General features: G+C 42.0%; 1 protein-coding gene across 1 annotated transcript in view; it reads left to right on the top strand.

The window, feature by feature from the left end:
• The first annotated feature begins 1,277 nt into the window (after positions 1-1,277).
• PCCB (propionyl-CoA carboxylase subunit beta) overlaps positions 1,278-20,611 on the top strand; it is a 111,719-nt gene continuing 92,385 nt past the window's right edge. Inside the window, exons 1-3 of the mRNA XM_007457568.1 lie at positions 1,278-1,310; positions 8,333-8,481; positions 8,592-8,686. Of these exons, the coding sequence (XP_007457630.1) occupies positions 1,278-1,310; positions 8,333-8,481; positions 8,592-8,686 (277 nt within the window). The remainder of the gene's footprint in view (positions 1,311-8,332; positions 8,482-8,591; positions 8,687-20,611) is intronic.

The raw sequence follows: 20,611 nt of genomic DNA, 5'->3' as shown, positions 1-20,611 counted from the left end.
GCAGGAAAAATGGGTTTGGAGGGAAATGATGAATGCAGGTTTTAGACATATGCAGTTTAAAGTGGCTGTGGAACTTCCAAATTAAATGTCCTATAGGCAGTTGGATAAATGAATCTGGTGCTCTGGGTGTAGGAGGGAAGGATCTGGGTTGTAGATATAGACTTGGGAGTCAGATGGCAAGAGCAATCAAGGGAGAGATAGAGGTTACCCAGGGGAAATAAGAAGAGAAAAGGGCTAAGAATGAAACCCTGAGGACCACCAATATTTAAACAAAGAGTAGAGAAGAGCATGCCACAAAAAAAGGCTGAGAAGGAGTAGTTATAGAGATAAGCAGCAAACTGGAAAGATTTTTCATTTTTAGTCAGGCGGTGTATGTAAGAACTAGCGTAACAAACAGCATACAGTAGGCATCACAAATGGTAGCTCCTTTTACTATTGAAGTCTTATTTGAAAGTTCTAGCTCTTTCTTAGACACAGTATGGGGCTGTTCCAAAACTTTTCCACATTCTCACATCTTTGAACTCCCATCCTTCCTTGCCTTCCAATTCTTAGCAGCGGACCTTACATCTACTTTAAGGAGAAAATCAAGATCTTCTTCTCTACATCAAAATATTCCATAATTCCCCATCATTCATTCTTCCCTTCTCTTTCTGGCTTCCTCCAGGACTTTGCTCCATGGTTTTTCCAAGTTTTACTTCTTCAGCCCTCCATCCATCATTGCTATATTTCTCAGTTCTATCTAGCTATGCCATATGCTTCTTTCAGACCATCTTTCAGACCTCATCTTCTCTCTCTTCCTTTAATCTGTCAAACTTTTGGTAGAATTCAAGCTTATTTCAATTTTTTCATAAGCCATTAATTTTTTCATCTCTTGAAATCAGATTTATGCCCCCACCATTCTAATGAAGCTATATTCACAGACAGCCCCTACTGTTTGACTTATTTATTGTCCAATCACTACTTTCAACAATGCTATATTAAATTGTCCTTTCTTGTCCTTGTATTGCATCTTAAGTAGAGCCCATAACTTTCTGGTTAATAAAGTCCAGTCTAGTTTAAAACTTTAAATCAAGAGTAGGTTTGACTGAAATCACAGAAAACCTAAAATAACTGTGGTTAAACAACATAGAAATGTATTTCTTTCATGTTTAAAAACAGTCCAGAGGTAGGCCACGCACAGTTGACATGGTAGTTCCACTGTCATCCGAGACTCAGGCTCTGTCTTTATACCCTACCATGCAAATACATCTACCTTCAAGATTATCTTATAGTCCAAGATGGCTACTGAAGCTTCAGCATTTCAGAAAACAGTAAGAAGAAAGGGAAAACAAAAAGACCCACTTCCCAGCTGAATCAGAGCCTTTTAAGCAGTCTCCAATTTTAAGCAGCCTGCATAACATTTCTCTTATGTTTCTTTGGCCATAACTTAGTCACTTTGCCATGCCCAGTTGGAAGGGAGTCTGGAAATAGCCTTTTAGTAGGTGCATGAACTTGCCAAGTAAAATGGAAGTTCTACTATCAGGGAAGAAGGAGAGAATAGACTTTGGATGGCAACTAGCAGTTTCTGCCACAAACTATAATCTCAAAATGTTTTAAAATCTTATCTCTTCCTCTCCCTTCACTCTTCAAGATCTAGCTCCTCTTGGTGTGTAGGTACAAATAGGAGAGAAAGAGCGACAGGGCAGTAGCACCCTTAAACCCAGACTAGCAAGGGCAACTCTGGGGAAACCTCTCCTCTTGTCAGGTAGAGGGGTCCACAGAGCCAGGGAGATTTGCCCAAGAGTCTAAGAAATGGCCAAGGGACAGCAGTTGGTAATAGACATTTGATGTTTGGATTGAGGTGAGCATGTTAGGAACCTTGAAGAATGAGGAAGATCCAAGGTAAAAAGAGAAGGGAGGTGGGCCAGGAACCATATTTGGGAGACCAACTCTACCTGTGCTGCCACATTCTGGTGTGGAATGCCAAGGACTTCAAAAATTCTAAGTTGTAACCTGGCCTTCCATGCTGTTTTGAAAATATATTTGTCAAAGTAGGAAAATGAAACATATTTTATTTAAAAGTTTTTTGTTAGTTTGATTTGTAACTTATAAATATTTAGACATATGGTATGTAAGCTGCCATTTGTACTCTTTTTTTTTTTTTTTTTTGTGGTACACGGACATCTCACTGTTGTGGCCTCTCCCGTTGTGGAGCACAGGCTCCAGACGCGCAGGCTCAGCGGCCATGGCTCATGGGCCCAGCCGCTCCGCGGCATGTGGGATCTTCCCGGACCGGGGCACGAACCCATGTCCCCTGCATCGGCAGGCGGACTCTCAACAGCTGCGCCACCAGGGAAGCCCTGCCATTTGTACTCTTGTCCTGGGCCCTGCTAATGGTTGGGGTGGGTCTGGACAAGGGTCTGCCCAACTGGGAAGGATGGAAGTTCTTACCCTGACGGTCGCCACTGCTTCTCTGGCTAACATTAACTGGCAACTGACGTTCTGAGTGGCAGGCATCCAAGTTCAAGGTCTCTCTTGGGTATGTGTTTGTATTTCTCTAGGACTACTTCTGGGTGTCCACTCACACGCGCCCAGATATTCATGGGAGGATATCTCTGGGTTTGCCACTTCCAGGACCTCTTTGGTTCACACTCCCAGCGCTCTATCCCATAGTCTCCTACTGCCAGCACCCCCTGGCCTGGTGATAGCTTCCTGAAGTGGGGTACAGCCAAAATGGTTCAATTGTGGCTACTTTCCTCAGGGCCCATCTAACAGGAATTATTCATTCTTGCTATGAAAAATGGTGGGAGTTCAGACTACTCCATAGCCTATCTCCATTGCCCATTTGACATCTCTCTTCTGTTCCTTTCCCTTTGCTTACATCGTCGCCTACTCAAGAATACATTCAACCAGGAAATCAGCTTCCCTTTCCCACACATCCTGACTCCAATCTCACCTGGTGGTGAGAATAGAGGAAAAGCATGTTTCCCTGGGAGGGGAACAAAAAGCCTCTTGCCATAAACACACAACCACAAGACTAGACTCTGATCTCCTATTTCTTCTCTCTTTTCCTATGAACTGGGAAGAGAGAGAAGGTTGTGGTGGTGTCTGGTAGTAGCAGGACTGGTTTTGTTGCCTCAGTCTTGAGGAAAATGGCTGCAACATTTGAGGTCCTGTGCTTCATTATCCTCATCTATGGGCCCTCAGTCCCACTTCTGGAACAAAGGAAAGGTACAAGTCAACAATATCAACCTACTTTAATAAATCTTAACCCTTCTTTTCCTTGACCGCTCTGAAAAATATTTTTTTATCATTCATTACATCTTTCTTCTGAAAACATTCTTTCTCCATTGTTCCGCGATTTTGCACTGAGTGTTCCTATGTCTGTGTATTCTCTTTTTCACTAGTGGATTATTTCCTCCTATTTCAGTTTGACATTTAAGATAACCTTAAATTGAAATCAGCTATTTACATCTCTCACTTATCAGACCATAAGTTTTTTGAGGGCCTGAAGTATTAATTCATTTATTTTTGAATGGACACATGAGTGGTTGAATGAATGAATTCAGGCCACAGTTGTTAGCTCTTCTTATTTCATATCCCCGCTCTGGCAACTCACCCTCTCTAATGGATTAAGCAACCCCTTCTTCTTGAATAATTGTTGTACCTGTATCTCTACTTTGACATCTCTTCAAGCTTCAGATTCACATCTCTAGCTTCTTGCTTTCTTCTTCACCTAGATGTGCTGTAGTCACCTTAAAATGTATATATCCAAAACTGAATACATCATTTCCCCAATATTCAGGTCTCGCGTTGCTCTTCTCTATTATTTCATTATGCCATTGTTCTCTCTTTCTCTAAAGCTTATAACCTTGGGGTTACCACTTCCCCCAACAAGTCTTATCAACACTTTTTCTTCAAAACAATAACAAACCAGCTTACTACGATTATTATGATTCTATTTTTATGGGGTACTTAGAATAACCAAACTCATAAAAACCAAAAATATAATGATGGTTGCCAGGGCTTGAGAGAGGGGATAATGGTGCATTATTATATTTAATGGGTGTAGAGTTTCAGTTTTACAAGATGAAAAGAGTTATGAAGATGGATGGTGGTGATGGTTGCACAACAATGTGAATATATTTAATACCACTGAACTGTACACTTAAAAATGGTTAAGCTGGTAAATGTTATGTGTGTTTTACCACGATAAAAAAATTAAAAGCAATGATAACAAACTCCCTTATTACAGATGTTATACATCTGCAAACAATTTATTATTTTAAAAATTTTTTTTAAATTTTATTTTATTTGGCTGTGTTGGGTCTTCATTGCTGTGTGCGGGGTTTCTCTAGTTGCAGCGAGTGAGGGCTACTCTTTGTTGTGGTGCGTGGGCTTCTCATTGTCATGGCTTCTCTTGTTGTGGAACACAGGCTCTAGGCATGCCGGCTTCAGTAGTTGGAGCACGCGGGCTCAGTTTTTGTGGTACATGGGCTGTAGGCACGCGGGCTTCAATAGTTGCAGCATGTGGACTCAGTAGTTGTGGCTCACAGGCTCTAGAGTGCAGGCTCAGTAGTGGTGGCGCATGGGCTTTGTTGCTCCGCGGCATGTGGAATCTTCCCCAACCAGGGATCAAACCCATGTCCCCTGCATTGGCAGACGGATTCTTAACCACTGCACCACCAGGGAAGTCTTGCAAACAATTTATAAATGCAAACAAAAAAGACCACCTGTAAATCCACGTGTTAACAATTTGCATGTCTTTACAGCCTCTATATGTACACAAACACATATATATTTTCCACCAAAATGAGATCATGAATGCAATTCTATTTGGAAACTGTTTTTGGAACCTATTTTTTTTTACTTGACAATATGCCATAGGCTTTTCCCCATTTTGTGAAATTTTCTTCTACCACAGTGTTTCTCAAATTATGGTCCCTGGCAGCATCAGCATCACCTAAGGACTTGTAGATGCAAATTCTCACACACTACCCCATGCTTACTGAATCAGTAACTCTGGGGGTGAGCCCAGCAGGCTGTATTTTGACAAGCCCTCCAGGTAATTCTAATGTACACAGAAATGTGAGAGCCACTGTTCTACAATATGACTTTTTAACAGCTCATGATATTCCATTGAATAGTAATACTGCAATCTACTTAAGTATCCTGCTATTGTTGGACATTGGGGTTATTAATTTTTCACTATTTAGATAACACTCAATGAATGTTGCTGCAAGTAAACTTCGAAGACATCCCTGGGAGGGAAATAAACTGCTATTTTATTTAGGCCATTGTATCTAGGGGTCCTTTTATACAGCACCTTAGCCTTTGCCCTGGTGTACCTTCTTTACCTCAAACTTACAGTTGACTTCTAGCCAGACCCTCTAATGTAAGCCTCCTAGACCTATAATTTATCTTAATCAGTATTGACTTATTAAGCTATTTAAGTCTCTAATTTGCACAAATCTCACCACCCTCCTCTGCTCAAGAACTACTACTGTTTATTCATTCATGCATTCATTATTTAAGGTACACTGTCCGAAGTGATATTAGAAAAATAACATGGACACAGTCCTTACCCTCATGTACCTTTATAGTATCATTGGAGACTTTGACAAAATGGATATTAATCAAACATTCACACAAATAAATGTAAAATGACAACTTTGATAATTACAAATAAAAGGAGAGGATATAAGAGACATATAACAGAAGGATTTGATTTAAAGAAGTCAGGGAAGGCTTCTCTAAGGAAGTGTCAAACTGAAATTTAAGGATGAGTAGACCTTAAGTACTGAAAAGGGAAGAGATGAACCTTCTACACAGTGAAGGCAAAGACCCTGCAGAAGAGAAGCATGGTGATTTTGAGGAGTTGACAGAAGACCGGTTTGGCTGGAGCAGAGAGATGGGGGGATGGTACTAGATGAGTCATAGAGACTGGTAGGATCTAGGCCGTGCAGGGTCTTAGAGACAATGTTAAGAATGTTTGTCAGGACTTCCCTGGTGGTCCAGTGGTTAAGAATCTGCCTTCCAATGCAGGGGACACAGGTTCAATCCCTGGTCAGGGAGCTAAGATCCCACATGCCGTGGGGCAACTAAGACCGTGTGCCGCAACTACTTAGCCCACACACCACAACTAGAGGGCCTGTGTGCCGCAACTACAGAGCCCATGCGCTCTGGAGCCCACGCACCACAGCTAGAGAGAAGCCCGCATGCCACAACTAAGACCCAATGCAATAATAAATAAATAAATAAATAAGTATTTTTAAAAAGAATGTTTGCCTTTATCATATGAATATTGAGAATTCATTGAAGAGTTTAGGTTTGAGAATGGCATAATCATGAAATAGTTGCTTAGATGGATTAACTAACTAACTAACTAACTAACTAGCTAATTCTACCCTTAGACTTTTGCTCTTCCCCATTTATATTCTCCTCTGGGCAAACCACCCAACTTCAAGTCATGAGTAACTGCACAAGGGAGACTGAGAATGAGTGGCCAATGATACGGGAGAAAAACTAGGAGTATGTGATGTCAAAGAAGCTAAGAGAGGGCTTCCCTGGTGGCGCAGTGGTTGGGAGTCCGCCTGCCAATGCAGGGGACGCAGGTTCATGCCCCGGTCCGGGAGGGTCCCACATGCCGCGGGGCGGCTGGGCCCGTGAGCCATGGTGGCTGACCCTGCGCGTCTGGAGCCTGTGCTCTGCAATGGGAGAGGCCACAGCAGTGAGAGGCCCGTGTACTGCCAAAAAAAAAAAAAGAAGCCAAGAGAATTTTTCATGAAGGAGAAAGTGAAAAAGAAGAGAGTGATCATTAGTATTCAAGGCTACTGAGAAGGTGGGTAAAATGTAGATTTAATATGTCCATCACTTCCCAATGCCAATAAGATAGAGTCTGAATTTCTTACCTTGGTATTCAAGGCCCACAACAATTTTATTTTTACGTACACTTCCATCATTTTTCCCATGACATCGCTAAAATGAGCCTTTCAGACATGGTGCTCTTCAGATAAAGTGCCCCATTTATTTTATCTAGAACACTCTGCCTACCAGTCACCATTGGATGTATCTTCTGCCCACTGCTACTTATCTAATTACTACCTATTTTCTAGGCCCTGACCCTATTTCACCTCCTCTACAAAGATTGCCATGGAGGCCACTAGAATGTACCTCTCAGATCTCTGATTGCAGTGAGCATAATTGAATGAGGGCACCAGCTATTGCCCTCTGCAATTCATCACTGTTTGCACCAAGGTTTTGCTTCCCATGGACTGCTCCCAGACAATGACTGAGCATGGCACAGATACTAAGGTAGGCCCATTCTTGGGAGATGCCAGACTCCTCTGACAGATGACTCTGAGAAATACTAAAACAACCGTCCAAGCTGTCCTTAGAACTGCACTGGGGTGTAAGATGCTTACATCCAATCTTCCTTCCCTCATTCTTTCACTCAGAATCAGACTTGCATTGTAATCTGATGGCTCTCCCAGTCTCCTTTTTTTGCCACCCCATTTTCTCCAATAGTCATTTCCTCTAGCACATTTCTTGCATGATTAATCTTGTTTTGCATCATTTCTCAGGGACCTGGACTTACACAAGTGGTATCAGAAGTGGTCCGAGAAAACAGGTGGTAAGATAAAAACTTGGACTGACTCATCTACTGCCAACCAAAGAGAATGCCAACCTGGTTTGTAGGTGGGGCATAGATAGTTCCTGACACAAGATGGTAGCTCAGTTGCTAAAGATTCCACCAATGTTAACCTGGGAAAATGGCCCAGTGGAGGGGAATGCTGTGGCAGATGTGACGACACTGGCATTTGAAAAACATGGGAAGGAACAATGCCTACGAAGATAGTAAAATTGGGTAGTTACTACCAAGTTGTATTGATGCCTGCAGAGAAATCATGAGAGACTGAAGGCCATTAACAACAAGCAATTTTTGGTTAAGTGAGAGAGCCATAGGCCTGTGGGATAGGTTACAAAGAGACCTTTATCTCCATCAGGGGAAGGGAATACACAGCTGAGTGGCAGGATGAAGACCTAATTGTTAGAGTAGCAGAGCTCCAGAGACATCAAAATGCTCAGCTAAGGCAGGTCTGCAAGAGCCTTCCAAGGGCACTGAAGTACTGGATAGAGGCAGCAAGTACAGTATAGGGTTTGGGTGGATGGGGCGCCTGCCTTCAAGACACGGTGTATGTGTTAAATCAGAGACCTCTATATGGCGCTGTGTCCTAATTAGGAAGAATACATGGGTCTGGGAACCAAGCAGAAGTGACCCCACTTACTATGACACCCAATGCCCCACCGAGGAATTTTGTGCTTCCTGTACCCACAACTCTTGATTCTGCAGGTTAGACATCCAAGTCCCCAAAGAGGGCACACTTGTGCCGGAGGATATAACAAGGACCGCATTGAATTACAAGCTGCAGCTGCTGCCAGGGTGCTTGAGTTGAGTGTGTCCAGGCACCAGCAAGCGAGAAGAATCACTATCCGTCAAGAGTAGTTGACCTTGATCAGCAGGGGGGCTGCTTTTACACAATAGGGACAAAGGGGAACACATGTGGAAGCCAGCAATCCACTTGGGCGCCTCCTGGCGCTCTCTGTTGTAGCCATGAATGGACATACAATGCAACCCGGCCTGGGAAACGTATGATTACCAATGGTTCAGACCCTTCCAGAATGAAAGTTTGGGTCACATCACCAGGTAAGTCAACAAGACCAGCCGAAGTGATTGCTGAGGATGAGGGGATTTGTGAATGGATGGTAAAGGAGGGAGAGGATGAATACCAGTTGTGGCTCTGAGATCAACTCTAGCGACAGAGACTATAGCTTGTGCTACTAAATGCCCTCTTCTGAGTTTCCTCTCAGGAAGAAAGGCCCACAGGAAAAGAGAGGAACTGCTTCCCAAACCTGTGGGAAGAGGCAGATCCGTGTGAGGCTAAGGGTAGACTGTGGTGGCTGTGAGAATGAACCTTTCAGATCTCCAACTGCAAGGAGTATAATTGACCAAGGGCCTCAGCTACTGCTCTCTGAAATCCATGGCTGGATTCACTCTGAGGCCACACATCTTGCAGGCTGCTTCCAGCCAATGACTGAGTGTGGCAGAGAAACTGAAGTTCCTGGGAGATGTGGGACTCATCTGGAGGGTGACTTTCCTTAAGGACTCCCTGATGGTCTTGCTCTGGTCCTTTCCTGTCTCCTTCACTCAGGGTCAGATTTACCTTATGCTCACAGTCTAGAGTCTCTCCCAGACTCCCCTGGCTCCCTCACCATTTTCTCTCACGGACATCACATTAATACATTTATTACATATTCAACCCTGTCTGGGTGAAAATTTCTTGGAGGACCTGGACTAAACCCTTGCCCTAAGCCCTCAGCAGTCAGTGATAACTTCCTATTTGAACTTTTTTTTTTTTTGCCGTACGTGGGCCTCTCACTGTTGTGGCCTCTTCCGTTGCAGAGCACAGGCTCCGGATGCGCAGGCTCAGTGGCCATGGCTCATGGGTCCAGCCGCTGCGCGGCATGTGGGATCTTCCCGGACCGGGGCACGAACCCATGTCCCCTGCATCGGCAGGCGGACTCTCAACCACTGCACCACCAGGGAAGCCCCTCCCTATTTGAACTTTTATAGCACTTGCCCCCACCACTCACCTGACACTTCCCAAATGCTACCTAGTCTCTTGGAGATAGCTACCATTATGTCACACTTGTCAACCTCTGCACTTCACCAAGTGCCCTATACTAGAAAGAACTCAGTGCAACGGTCATAGGAAAGAGGTTGTCAGGGGTGCTGAGTTGTTCAGACTATCTTGCACCCCAGGATTGATGTTCCACACTTACTTCAAGTTCCTGGTGTACTGTATCTCTCTCCACTCTCCAAATCTCCTACTCAAAGAGTTCCCCATCTTTACAGGGTGGTTTCATCTTTAGTTTCCTGTCCCCAAATCCCATACATTTTACCACATACATTGACTCAGTAGAGGATGTGGCATAGACAGCTACCTGGCAACCAAATTTTTGTGACCCCCTTTCTGTAGTGTGGAGTTGTTGCTAAAAAGAGGCTGGCCAGGCGGGGACCACACTGCCAAGCTTGATCCTGTATCCAGGGGTAGCTGGGATCTTTAAGAGGCAGGACTCCTCTTCCACTTGTCTTGTTCCGTATTCTCCAGTTGAATACGGGTAGGGATGGTGAGGCCACAAGATGGAAGAGGCCTGGGTCCCTGAATCACCATGTGGAGGAAAGCTGCCCACCATGTGGAGGAACACCTACACTGGAATGTTGGATGAGTGAACAATAAGCTTCTATTATGTTAGGTCACTGAAATTTGGGGGTTGGTTTTTTACAGTTGCTAGCATTATTCTAAATAATACAGAAATCATTTGTCCTTTCCTTGGCCACTCACCATCTTAACTCCCTTTTATTTAGAGGGAGTGTCCTTTTATGGGACTCTTGAGGACAAATGGATTAGATCCTTCTCATGCTAGGGTGTGGGCATGTTACTTAGTCTCTGACAATCTGACACATTCCCACTCAAGACTCTGAATGTGGGAGTAATGCAAAGATACATGACAATATAGAAACCGTTCACAGTGGTGGTATGGCCTTGAGAATCCAGGGGCAGTGGCAGCAAGGCCTGGCAACAATGTTTTTTAGGTCAAAGTCCTAACAAGACTGTTCTTGTGGCATGACCTTTGCTGTGTTCTCCTGCTTCTAGATTCACTTGCTTTTTCACTTTTCTTCATTCTTCTTGACAATTCCTTCCTTGCAATAATTAATTATCTTCTTCAAAGCTCCAGAATTTGTTTCATCTACACTATCTCCTATCTACACTGGCCTCTCCTCCCAAGCTGGAGTCAACAGGATGACCATTTATTAAGCACCCAGCACTGTGAAAGGCGCTCTAAATATGCTGTCCGACAATTTAATCCTTCCATTTCTTCTATAGGGTCAGTATTATTATTGCTGTTAATAAATGGGAAAATTGCAGCTCGAAGAGATTAACTGATTTTTTCAGTGCTTGTGTTACTTGGAATTCAATTTTGATGGCATCAAAGCATGTTTTTTCATTGCACCAGAAACCCTTCACCAACTCCTAATTACTGCAGTGCTTCTTTCTAGGGCCTCTTATAGCCTACGATCATCTGATTCTGGAAGTACGGAATAATATCAATATTTACTTAATCCTTTCCTATACATAGAAGTGGTTGTAAAGATAATTTTCTTGTTGCAGCTGTTTTCTAAGGCTTCAAAGAGTATGTGTTCTTCTTTTCCTTTCTTGTCCTTCCCTTCCCTTATCATCCTTCCTTATTTTCTCTTTCTCTCTTACCCTCCCTCCCTCCCTCCTTCCCTCCCTTCCTTCCTTCCTCCCTTCCTTCCTTCTTTCCTTCCTCCTTGACAAAAAAACAAATCATGTGGTATAGCAGATAGTACATGGTAGCATCACTTCAGTCAGCTCCAGGGGAGCTGACTTTCCTTATAATGCACTGCAATCTAAGATGCTTCTTCCCAACCTTCCTTCCTTGTTTCTCTCATTCACTTAGGGTCACTCACGCTAGCATCAACCATAAGGTTGGGTGCACCATACCCTAATGGAAAGTGATTATCTTTATTACTTTTGATATTCCTCACTAAGTATGTCTTAAATATCAACAACACCCTTGGGAAACTGTATAGGTTTCCTGTGCTCCACGAGAAAGAAGCTGCCTCTAATGATGGAGCTGAGGGTCAGATAGTTCCATTTTCCCAGAGAAACTGGAGTAGGGAGAGACGAAGTCTTTCAGTGATTGAATACCTCCCCTGTATTAGGGACCATTGGTCCTAGAAACATAGAAATAAAAATTATAGAATCCTTACCCTAAACAACCTTATAGTCCAGTGGAGAGTCATATATTAATAGTTATCTTTTCCAGTTTCTAGATGTTAACTTTAATTGCTTTAGAACAGCATAATTCATACCAAATGCTTTAAACCATCCATTATAATAGAAATAATTATGAAATTAGCATAGATCATATAACCTGTTAGAATTATAGCAGGAATTATAAAAGAAAAAGTAGTGAGGAGAAGCCACTAATTAAAAGAAACATTTCTTAATCCAGTACCATGACTCTTGTCTTAGAATTTTCTGAACAGTTGGAAGAGGGCTAGAAAGGAGGAGGATGAGGGGAAATGAAAGAATATTTCTTGTATCATGGCTGCATTTTAATTTAAATGCAACCCAGTATCCAGAAATAGGGAGAATCATTAAGACTCTTTTGTTTGAAATGGAAAAGGCCATCCTCAAGGGTAGTAGAATCAGTACACTCAGAAGGCAATACTGGAACTGTTCTTGTGAGCTCAAGGGCTCTTTCTTCGAATCCACATCGTTTTTCTTATCCTCTACCATCCCTGTTGGATGTCTGTACCCTGTATACCATAGTTCTGAACACATACATCCCAAACCCATTGCCAGGTATAAATACAGATAGAATTGGAGTGTAATGTGGGTGGGAAGGGCGAAGTTAGCAAAACCTGAACAAGTAATTTTAATGCAACTGATCAAGAAGGTACTGGCATAGAAGTAGAGACAAACCATGGGAACACAAAAGAAAAATGTAGTAATTTTGTGGAATGGAAATCATGTTGGATATTAGAAGGAAGGGAACTAAGGCCATCAGGAAAAGCAAGAAGGGGAAGGGAGCGTTCTTAGAGAAAGTTAAGGCTATCGAGTGGGCCAGGTTGAGGGGGTAGGAGAAAGCCCCAAGCAAAGGACTGAACTGGTAGAGGAGAGAAAAGGGAAAGCCATCAGCGGCCTAAGTGTCAGATTTTTGCTTCATAGGGCTGAACAAGGTGGGCGATTGAGAGGTGGAAGTAGAAAAGGGACAGGTTGCTGAGCAGAGCACTGAGGGAAAGCAGAAGCAAAGAGGTAGGAAGACAGAGAACTGGTTAGAGAATTAGAATCACTAAGAATCATAAGCCTCTTTTTGTTGAGAAAGACAAGGACCTTTAGGATAGAGGGGCCAGGGCAGCATGTTCAATGGCGGCAGGAACAACATAAATGATTCAAGCCAGAGCTAAGAGTCCAAACTGAAGTCTGCTAATGAGACACTTTTCTGCAACCCAGGTAACCAGAGAAAGTGTAAGGCTCTCTTACACAGATATCACCAGTAAAATGTAGAAATTGATAAAAGCTATAAATTAAGAACAAAAAGCAGATGGGAGTTTAGAGAAAGAAGAGGTTGCTTATAATGGGAAATTGTGGAAATGTTTTGCGGAAGAAACGGTGTTTGAAACTGGAGGCATTAGATTTGGACATGCAGAGATAGCATTGAAGAGAACAGCAAGGCAAGAATCTTCAGTGACCTAGTGCAGTGTTGGGAATGATGTCCCCCCAAAAGGTATGTCCAAGCCCTAACCCCTGGCACCGCTGTGAATGTGAGCTTATTTGGAAATAGATCTTTGCATATGTAATCTTGTTATTGATCTCAAGATGAAGTCATCCTGGATTTAGGGTGGGCCCTAAATCCAATGACTGGTACCCTAACAAGAAAAGGAAGAGGGAGATCACAGACAAGGAGACACAGGGAAGAAGCCCATGTGAAGATGAAGATTGGAGGGATGCTACCACAACCTTAGGAACACCAGGGCATGGACCAGATTCAGTATGAAGAAAGGGTATGGGAAATGTAGGAGGAAAGGGGTGGTAGAGAGAACCTCCGGGTTCCATGTCCTGGAAGTGGAACAACCAGGAACCACCGGAAGCTGGGAGAGACAAGAAAAGATTCTCCTCTGGAGCCTTTGAAGGCAGATTGTCCCTGCTGACACCATAATTTTGGTCTCTTGCCCTCCAGAACTGTGAGAAAATAAATTTCTGTTGTTTTAAGGCACCAATTTTGTGGTAATAGGTTGCAGCAGCTCTAGGAAACTAATGTACCTGGTATGATTTTTCTGACTTCTTCCAGCAACTGTGGGCAGTCTGAGCAGAATCAGAGTGATCCAAAGGAAGCGGTGACCCAGGGTTGGGCCTTGGCACAGTGATTTTTTTTAAATTTTAAAATAGATATTTATTTATTTTGCTGTGCTGTCTTAGTTGCGGCACATGGGATTTTCATTGCGGCATGCAGGATCTTTAGTTGCGGCATGTGGGATCTAGTTCCCTGATCAGGGATGGAACCCTGGTCCCCTGCATTGGTAGTGCAGAGTCTTAGCCACTGGACCACCAGGGAGGTCCTGGCATGGTGATTGTGATGGAAAGTGGTTGAGGGAGCCTAGAGTGCTAGAGTAGGTAGAGTTTAAATAGTTATACTGTGAGAATTAAAAGGTTCTGTTGAGGGAATGGACCAGATTCAGTATGAAGAATGGGTGTTGGGGGAAGGTAGGAGGAAAGAGGTGGTAGAGAGAACCTCCGGGTTCCAGGTTCTGGAAGTGGAGCAATTCTTGGTGATTACAAGGCCCAGCTTGTGGGTAGCTGAAGTGGAACAGAGCTGAAGGCCCTTCTTGTTGAGGAAGCTGAGGCATTCTCAGGCCAGGTAGCCAGAAGATATTGGTATAAAGGCTGAATGAACTCTCTGAGAATAGCGGTGGAAGGCAGGTGTGATGGTTAATTTGATGTGTGAACCCAATTATGTTTAGGCTAAGGGATGCCCAGATAGCTGGTAAACATTATTTCTGGGTGTGTCTGTGAGGGTGTCTCTAGAAGAGGTTTGTATTTGATTGAGTATACTAGGTAAAAAAGGATCATCTTGGGGCTTCCCTAGTGGCGCAGTGGTTGAGAGTCTGCCTGCTGATGCAGAGGACACGGGTTCATGCCCCAGTCCGGGAAGATCCCACATGCTGCGGAGAGGCTAGTCCCGTGAGCCATGGCCTCTGAGCCTGCGCGTCCGGAGCCTGTGCTCTGCAATGGGAGAGGCCGCAACAGTGAGAGGCCCGCACACCGCAAAAAAAAAAAAAGGATCATCTTCACCAATGTGGGTGAGCATTGTCCAATCCATTGGGGGCCTGAGTAGGTCAAAAGGGCAGAGGAAGGCCAAATTCCCTTGTCTCTGCTTGAGCTGAGACATCCATTTTCTCCTGCCCTTAGGACATCTGTGTTCCTGATTCTAGGGCTTTTGGACTCAGACGGAGAATTACATCATTCACTCTCCAGCCTCCTTTTCTCAGACTTTTGGACTCAAACTGAATTGCACAATAGGCTTTCATGGTTCTCCATCTTTCTTTCTTTTTTTTAAACTAAGACCATATAATCTTTAATACTCAATGATACATGTGTAAACATGCAATAAACTATGACTATTATAGAGTGTTTTCTTTTTTAATCGAGATATAATTGACATATTACATTATATTAGTTTCAGGTATACAACATAATGATTCTATATTTGTATATATTGTGGAATGGTCACCACAACAAATCTAGTTAACATGTGTCACCATACATAGTTACAAATTTTTTTTCTTATGATGAAAACTTTTAAGATCTACTCTCTTAGCAACTTTCAAATATGAAATACAGTATTATTAACTATAGTCACCATACTGTACATTACATCCCCATGAATTATTTATTTTATTCCTGGAAATTTGCACCTTTTGACCCCCTTCACCAAATTTGCCCCCCCTTCTCTCTCTGTCACCAATCTGAGCTCTTTTTTTTTTTTAAGATTCCACATATAAATGAGATCATACAGTATTTGTCTTTCTCTGACTGACTTATTTCACTTAGCATAAGTGAAACCCTTAAGGTCCACCCATTGCAAGATTTCATTCTTCCTCATACCTGAATAATATTTGGATATATATATATATATATACACATATAATATATATATAATATAATATTTTATTTATCCATTTATCGATTGGTGGACACTTAGGCAGTTTCCATTTGCCTAAGCTAGTTTGGCTATTGTAAATAATGCTTCATTGAACATGGTGGTACATATACCTTTTCAAATTAGTGTTTTCATTTTCTTTGGATAAATACCCAGAAGTGGAATTGCTAGATCAAGTGGCAGTTCTATTTTTAGTTTTTTGAGGAACCTCCATACTGTTTTCCATAGTGGCTGTATCAATTTACATTCCTACCAAGAGTGCACAAGTGTTCCCTTTTCTCCACATCCTCACTAACACTTGTTATTTCTTAACTATTTGGTAATAGCCGTTCTAACAGGTGTGAGGCTAAAACCTCATTGTGGTTTTGATTTGCATTTCCCTGATGATTAGTGACGTTGAGCATCTTTCCATGTACCCATTAATCATGTGTATGTTTTCTTTGGAAAAATGTCTATTCAGATCCTCTGTCCATTTTTTAATCAGATTATTATTATTATTTTGCTGTTGAGTTATGAGTTCTCACTCTCTATTTTTTTAATATTCATGTTATTTTATTGTTTAAAAATTCCATCCATCTTTTAATATTAATTGCAAATGCTGACTCCTCCATTTTTAAAAAAATTTATTTTATTTATTTATTTATTTTTGGATGCATTGGGTCTTTGTTGTGCGTGGGCTTTCTCTAGCTGTGGCGAGCGGGAGCTACTCTTTGTTGCGGTGTGTGGGCTTCTCATTGCAGTGGCTTCTCTTGTTGCGAAGCACAGGTTCTAGGTGAGTGGGCTTCAGCAGTTGTAGCTCATGGGCTCTAGAGCGCAGGCTCAGTAATTTTGGCTCAGGGGCTTAGTTGCTCTGCAGCATGTGAGATCTTTCCGGAACAGGGATGAAACCCGTGTCCCCTGCATTGGCAGGCGGATTCTTAACCATTGTGCCACCAGGCAAGTCCCTCTCTATATATTTTGGATGTTAATCCCTTATCAGATATATGATTTGCAAATATTTTATCTCATTTGGTTGGTTGCCTTTTCATTTTGTTGATTGTTTCTTTTTCTGTGCAGAAGCTTTTTAGACTGATGTAGCCCCACCTGTTTATTTTTGCTTTAGTTGCCTTTGTATTTGGTGTCAAATCCAAAAAATCATTGCCAAGACCAATGTCAAGGAGCTTACTGCCTATGTTTTCTTTTAGAAGTATTGTGGTTTCAGTTCTTACAGTGAAGTCTTGAATACTTTTTGAGTTAATTTTTGTGTGTGGTGTAAGGTAGTGGTCTAGTTTCATTCTTTTGCATGTGGATATACAGTTTTCCCAGCACCGTTTATTGAAGAGACTGTACTTTCCCCATTGCATATGCTTGGTTCCTTTATTATAAGTTAATTGATCACATATGTGGGGTTTATTTGTTGGCTCTTGATTCTGTTCCATTGATCTACACGTTTGTTTTTATGTCAATACTATACTGTTTTGATTATTATAGCTTTTTAATAAAGTTTGAAATCAGGAGCACAATGACTCCAGCTTTGCTCTTTTTTCTCAATATTGCTTTGGCTACTGGGGTCTTTTGTGGTTACATGCAAATTTTAGGATGGTTCTATTTCTGTGAAAAATGTCATTGGAATTTTGATAGGGATTGTGTTGAATCTATAGATTGCTTTGGGTAGTGTGAATATTTTAACAACATTAATTCTTTCAATCTATGAGTGTGGAATAACTTTCCATTAATTTATGTCTTCTTCAGTTTCTTTCATTAATATCTTATCGTTTTCAATGTACAGGTCTTTTACCTCCTTGGTTAAATTTATTCCCAGGTATCTATGTATGTATGTACATATGTATGTACGTATTTATTTATTTATTTATTGGCTGCAGCACGCAGCATGTGGGATCTTCCCTGACCTGGGATCGAACTTGTGCCCCCTGCAGTAGAAGCGCAGAGTCTTAAACACTGGACCACCAGGGAAATCCTATTTCCAGGTATTTTATTCTTTTTGATGCAATTGTAAATGGGTTGTTATCTTAATCTTTCTTTATGATAACTTGTTATTAGTTTAAAGAAATGCAACACATTTTTGCACATTAATTTTGTACCTTGCAACTTTGCTGAATTGATTTATTAGCTCTAACGTTTTTCTGGTTGAGTCTTTAGTGTTTTCCATATATAATGTTTTATTTTCAAATAGTGACAGCTTTACTTCCTTTCTAATTTGGATGCCTTTTTTTTTTTCTTGCCTAATTGCTCTGGTCTATCTTGCAGACAGTAGATAGTGGGACTTCTCCTCCTCCATAACCACATGAGGCAATTCTTTTTTTTTTTTATTAATTTTATTGAAGTATAGTAGATTTACAATGTCATGTTTAATTTCTGCTGTACACTAAAGTGACTCAGTTATGCATATATGTATTGTTTTTCATATTCTTTTCCATTATGGTTTATCACAGGATATTGAATATATTGATAGTTCCCTGTGCTATACAGCAGGACCTTGTTGTTTATCCATTCTATATATAATAGTTTGCATTTGCTAATCTCAAACTCCCAATCTTTCCCTCTACCACCCATACCCTTGGCAACCACAAGTCTGTTCTCTATATTTGTGAGTCTGTTTTTGTTTCACAGATATGTTCATTTGTGTCATATTTTAGATTCCACATATAAGTGATATCATATGGTATTTGTCTTTCTCTTTCTGACTTAACATCACTTAGTATGAAAATCTCTAGGTCCATCCTTGTTGCTGCAAATGACATTATTTCATTCTTTTTAATGGCTGAGTAATATTCCATTGTGTATATATACACCACATCTTTTTTATCCATTCATCTGTCACGAAACATTTAGGTTGTTTCCATGTCTTGGCTATTGTAAATAGTGCTGCTATGAACATAGGGGTGCATGTATCTTTTCATATTATAGTTTTGTCTGGGTATATGCCCAGGAGTGGGATTGTTGGATCACATGGCAACTCTATTTTTAGTTTTTTGAGGAACCTCCAAACTGTTCTCCATGGTGGCTGTACTAACTCACATTCCCATCAACAGTGTAAGAGGGTTCCTTTTTCTCCACACCCTTTCCAGCATTTGTTATTTGTAGACTTTTAATGATGGCCATTCTGACTGGTGTGATGTGGTACTTCATTGTTGTTTTGAGCCATTCTTATAATAAACCTATCTATCATTTATCACCTAAAAGTTCTGTTTCTTTGGAGAACCCTAACCCTGACTAATACAGCAGGAAAGAGGGAAAAAGTGAGCCCGACACAGACATCATGAGAGAAGGGAGAGGAGGGTGTGTTGTGGAGGTCAGGGAATGCTGAAAGGTGGTACCAACAGATGGCAAAAACTTCAAAGGGGGACTTCCCTGGTGGTCCAGTGGTTAAGAATCCACCTTCCAATGCAGGGGATGTGGGTTCGATCCCTGGTCAGGGAACAAAGATCCCACATACCACAGGGCAACTAAGCCCACGCACCACAACTACTGAGCCCACACACAACTAAAGAACCCGCGTGCCGCAACTACAGAGCCCATGTGCTCTGGAGCCCATGCGCCACAACTAGAGAGAAGCCTGCACACTGCAACTAAGACCCGATGCAGCCAAAACAAAACAAAACAAAACTTCAAAGCAAGAGCAGCTCAGCAAGGGTGGAAGGGATGTCTGGAATTGCCTCTGGAAAAAAAGGATAGGGCAGTTCTGTTCATTTCCCACAGAGCCCAAGGAGCCAGAAAAGACGAAGATTTTCCAAGATGGTGTGAAACAATGTATGTGGTCTGGGGAAAACCAGGTTCCACACCTTGATAACAATTTTAACTGGAATTTAAGCCAGGTCTCTTTAACCCAATCTTAGTAGCCAAAGAAACACAGTTCAGGGGAAAAAAATGTGAATTTAAAATACTTCTTTTTTTCCCTTCAGTTTTTAAAATAAAACATTAAGGGAGAAGTGCATTCATAATGCACAAGAAACATTTAAAAAATCCTCTCTCCCCACGTGGATGGTAGCTGCTCTCCAAAATTTCCTCCAACACCCTTTACTCCTACCACGCAAACCTCACTAAGGTGAGAAGACACCGGTACTGCACTACACCTAATTGACGGAGAGCTCTGGCCATTATTCTGAAATTAACTGCTGAATTTGCACTGAGGCCACGCCTCTCCCAGGCTGCTCCCATCCAATCAGGGGCAGAAATATTTTGGCTCCAGGACTTAACAGCCTTGCTGAACTTTCCTTAAAACTGCATAGTAGTCTAAAAAGCTCCTAGTCACCCTTCTTCCTTCTCTTTCTCCTTGACGGGGGTTCAGAGTTGGACTGCAACCTGACTGATAGTTCTCCCAGCCTCTCCCAGGTTTTGCTCCATTTTCTCTCACAGGTGGTCCCCTAACTGATTTCTTACGTGTTTAATTCCCCTCTTGGCAGCTGCTTCTCTGAAGATTCAGACTAACACATTTTCCCAAATATGGCACCTCTTCCAAATTTACTCCTTCCTTCTATTTCCCCCCTTTTTTGCTGACAATGGTCATTGACAAGAATAGGATGGCCAGATCAGGTGACTCCTGTCTTGAAGTGTAGAAATAACTCAGACATAGGAATTCAATGAAGGGGCACTAGGGACAGGAAAATAGGCCAGAGCATGCAAGGATTCCAAAGGGCAATTGTTGGGTAAATAAATCCTCCCTTTTTACTCCTCCTCCCACCCACCCTAGGCTGAGTCTTGCATCAGAAGTAGGAGAAATAACATGATAGATCTTTAGAATTCTGTATTGAGCACCCATGGGTGGGGCACTAGTACAGCAAAAAAGAAGACTGGGAGGAGAAAGAAGGGGAGGGAAAGA

The sequence above is a fragment of the Lipotes vexillifer genome, unplaced genomic scaffold, assembly GCF_000442215.2.
Source record: "Lipotes vexillifer unplaced genomic scaffold, Lipotes_vexillifer_v1.1 scaffold86, whole genome shotgun sequence".
Lineage (NCBI taxonomy): Eukaryota > Metazoa > Chordata > Mammalia > Artiodactyla > Lipotidae > Lipotes > Lipotes vexillifer.
The sequence above is the reverse complement of the archived record's forward strand: the minus strand, read 5'-3'. Positions and strand labels throughout refer to the sequence as shown.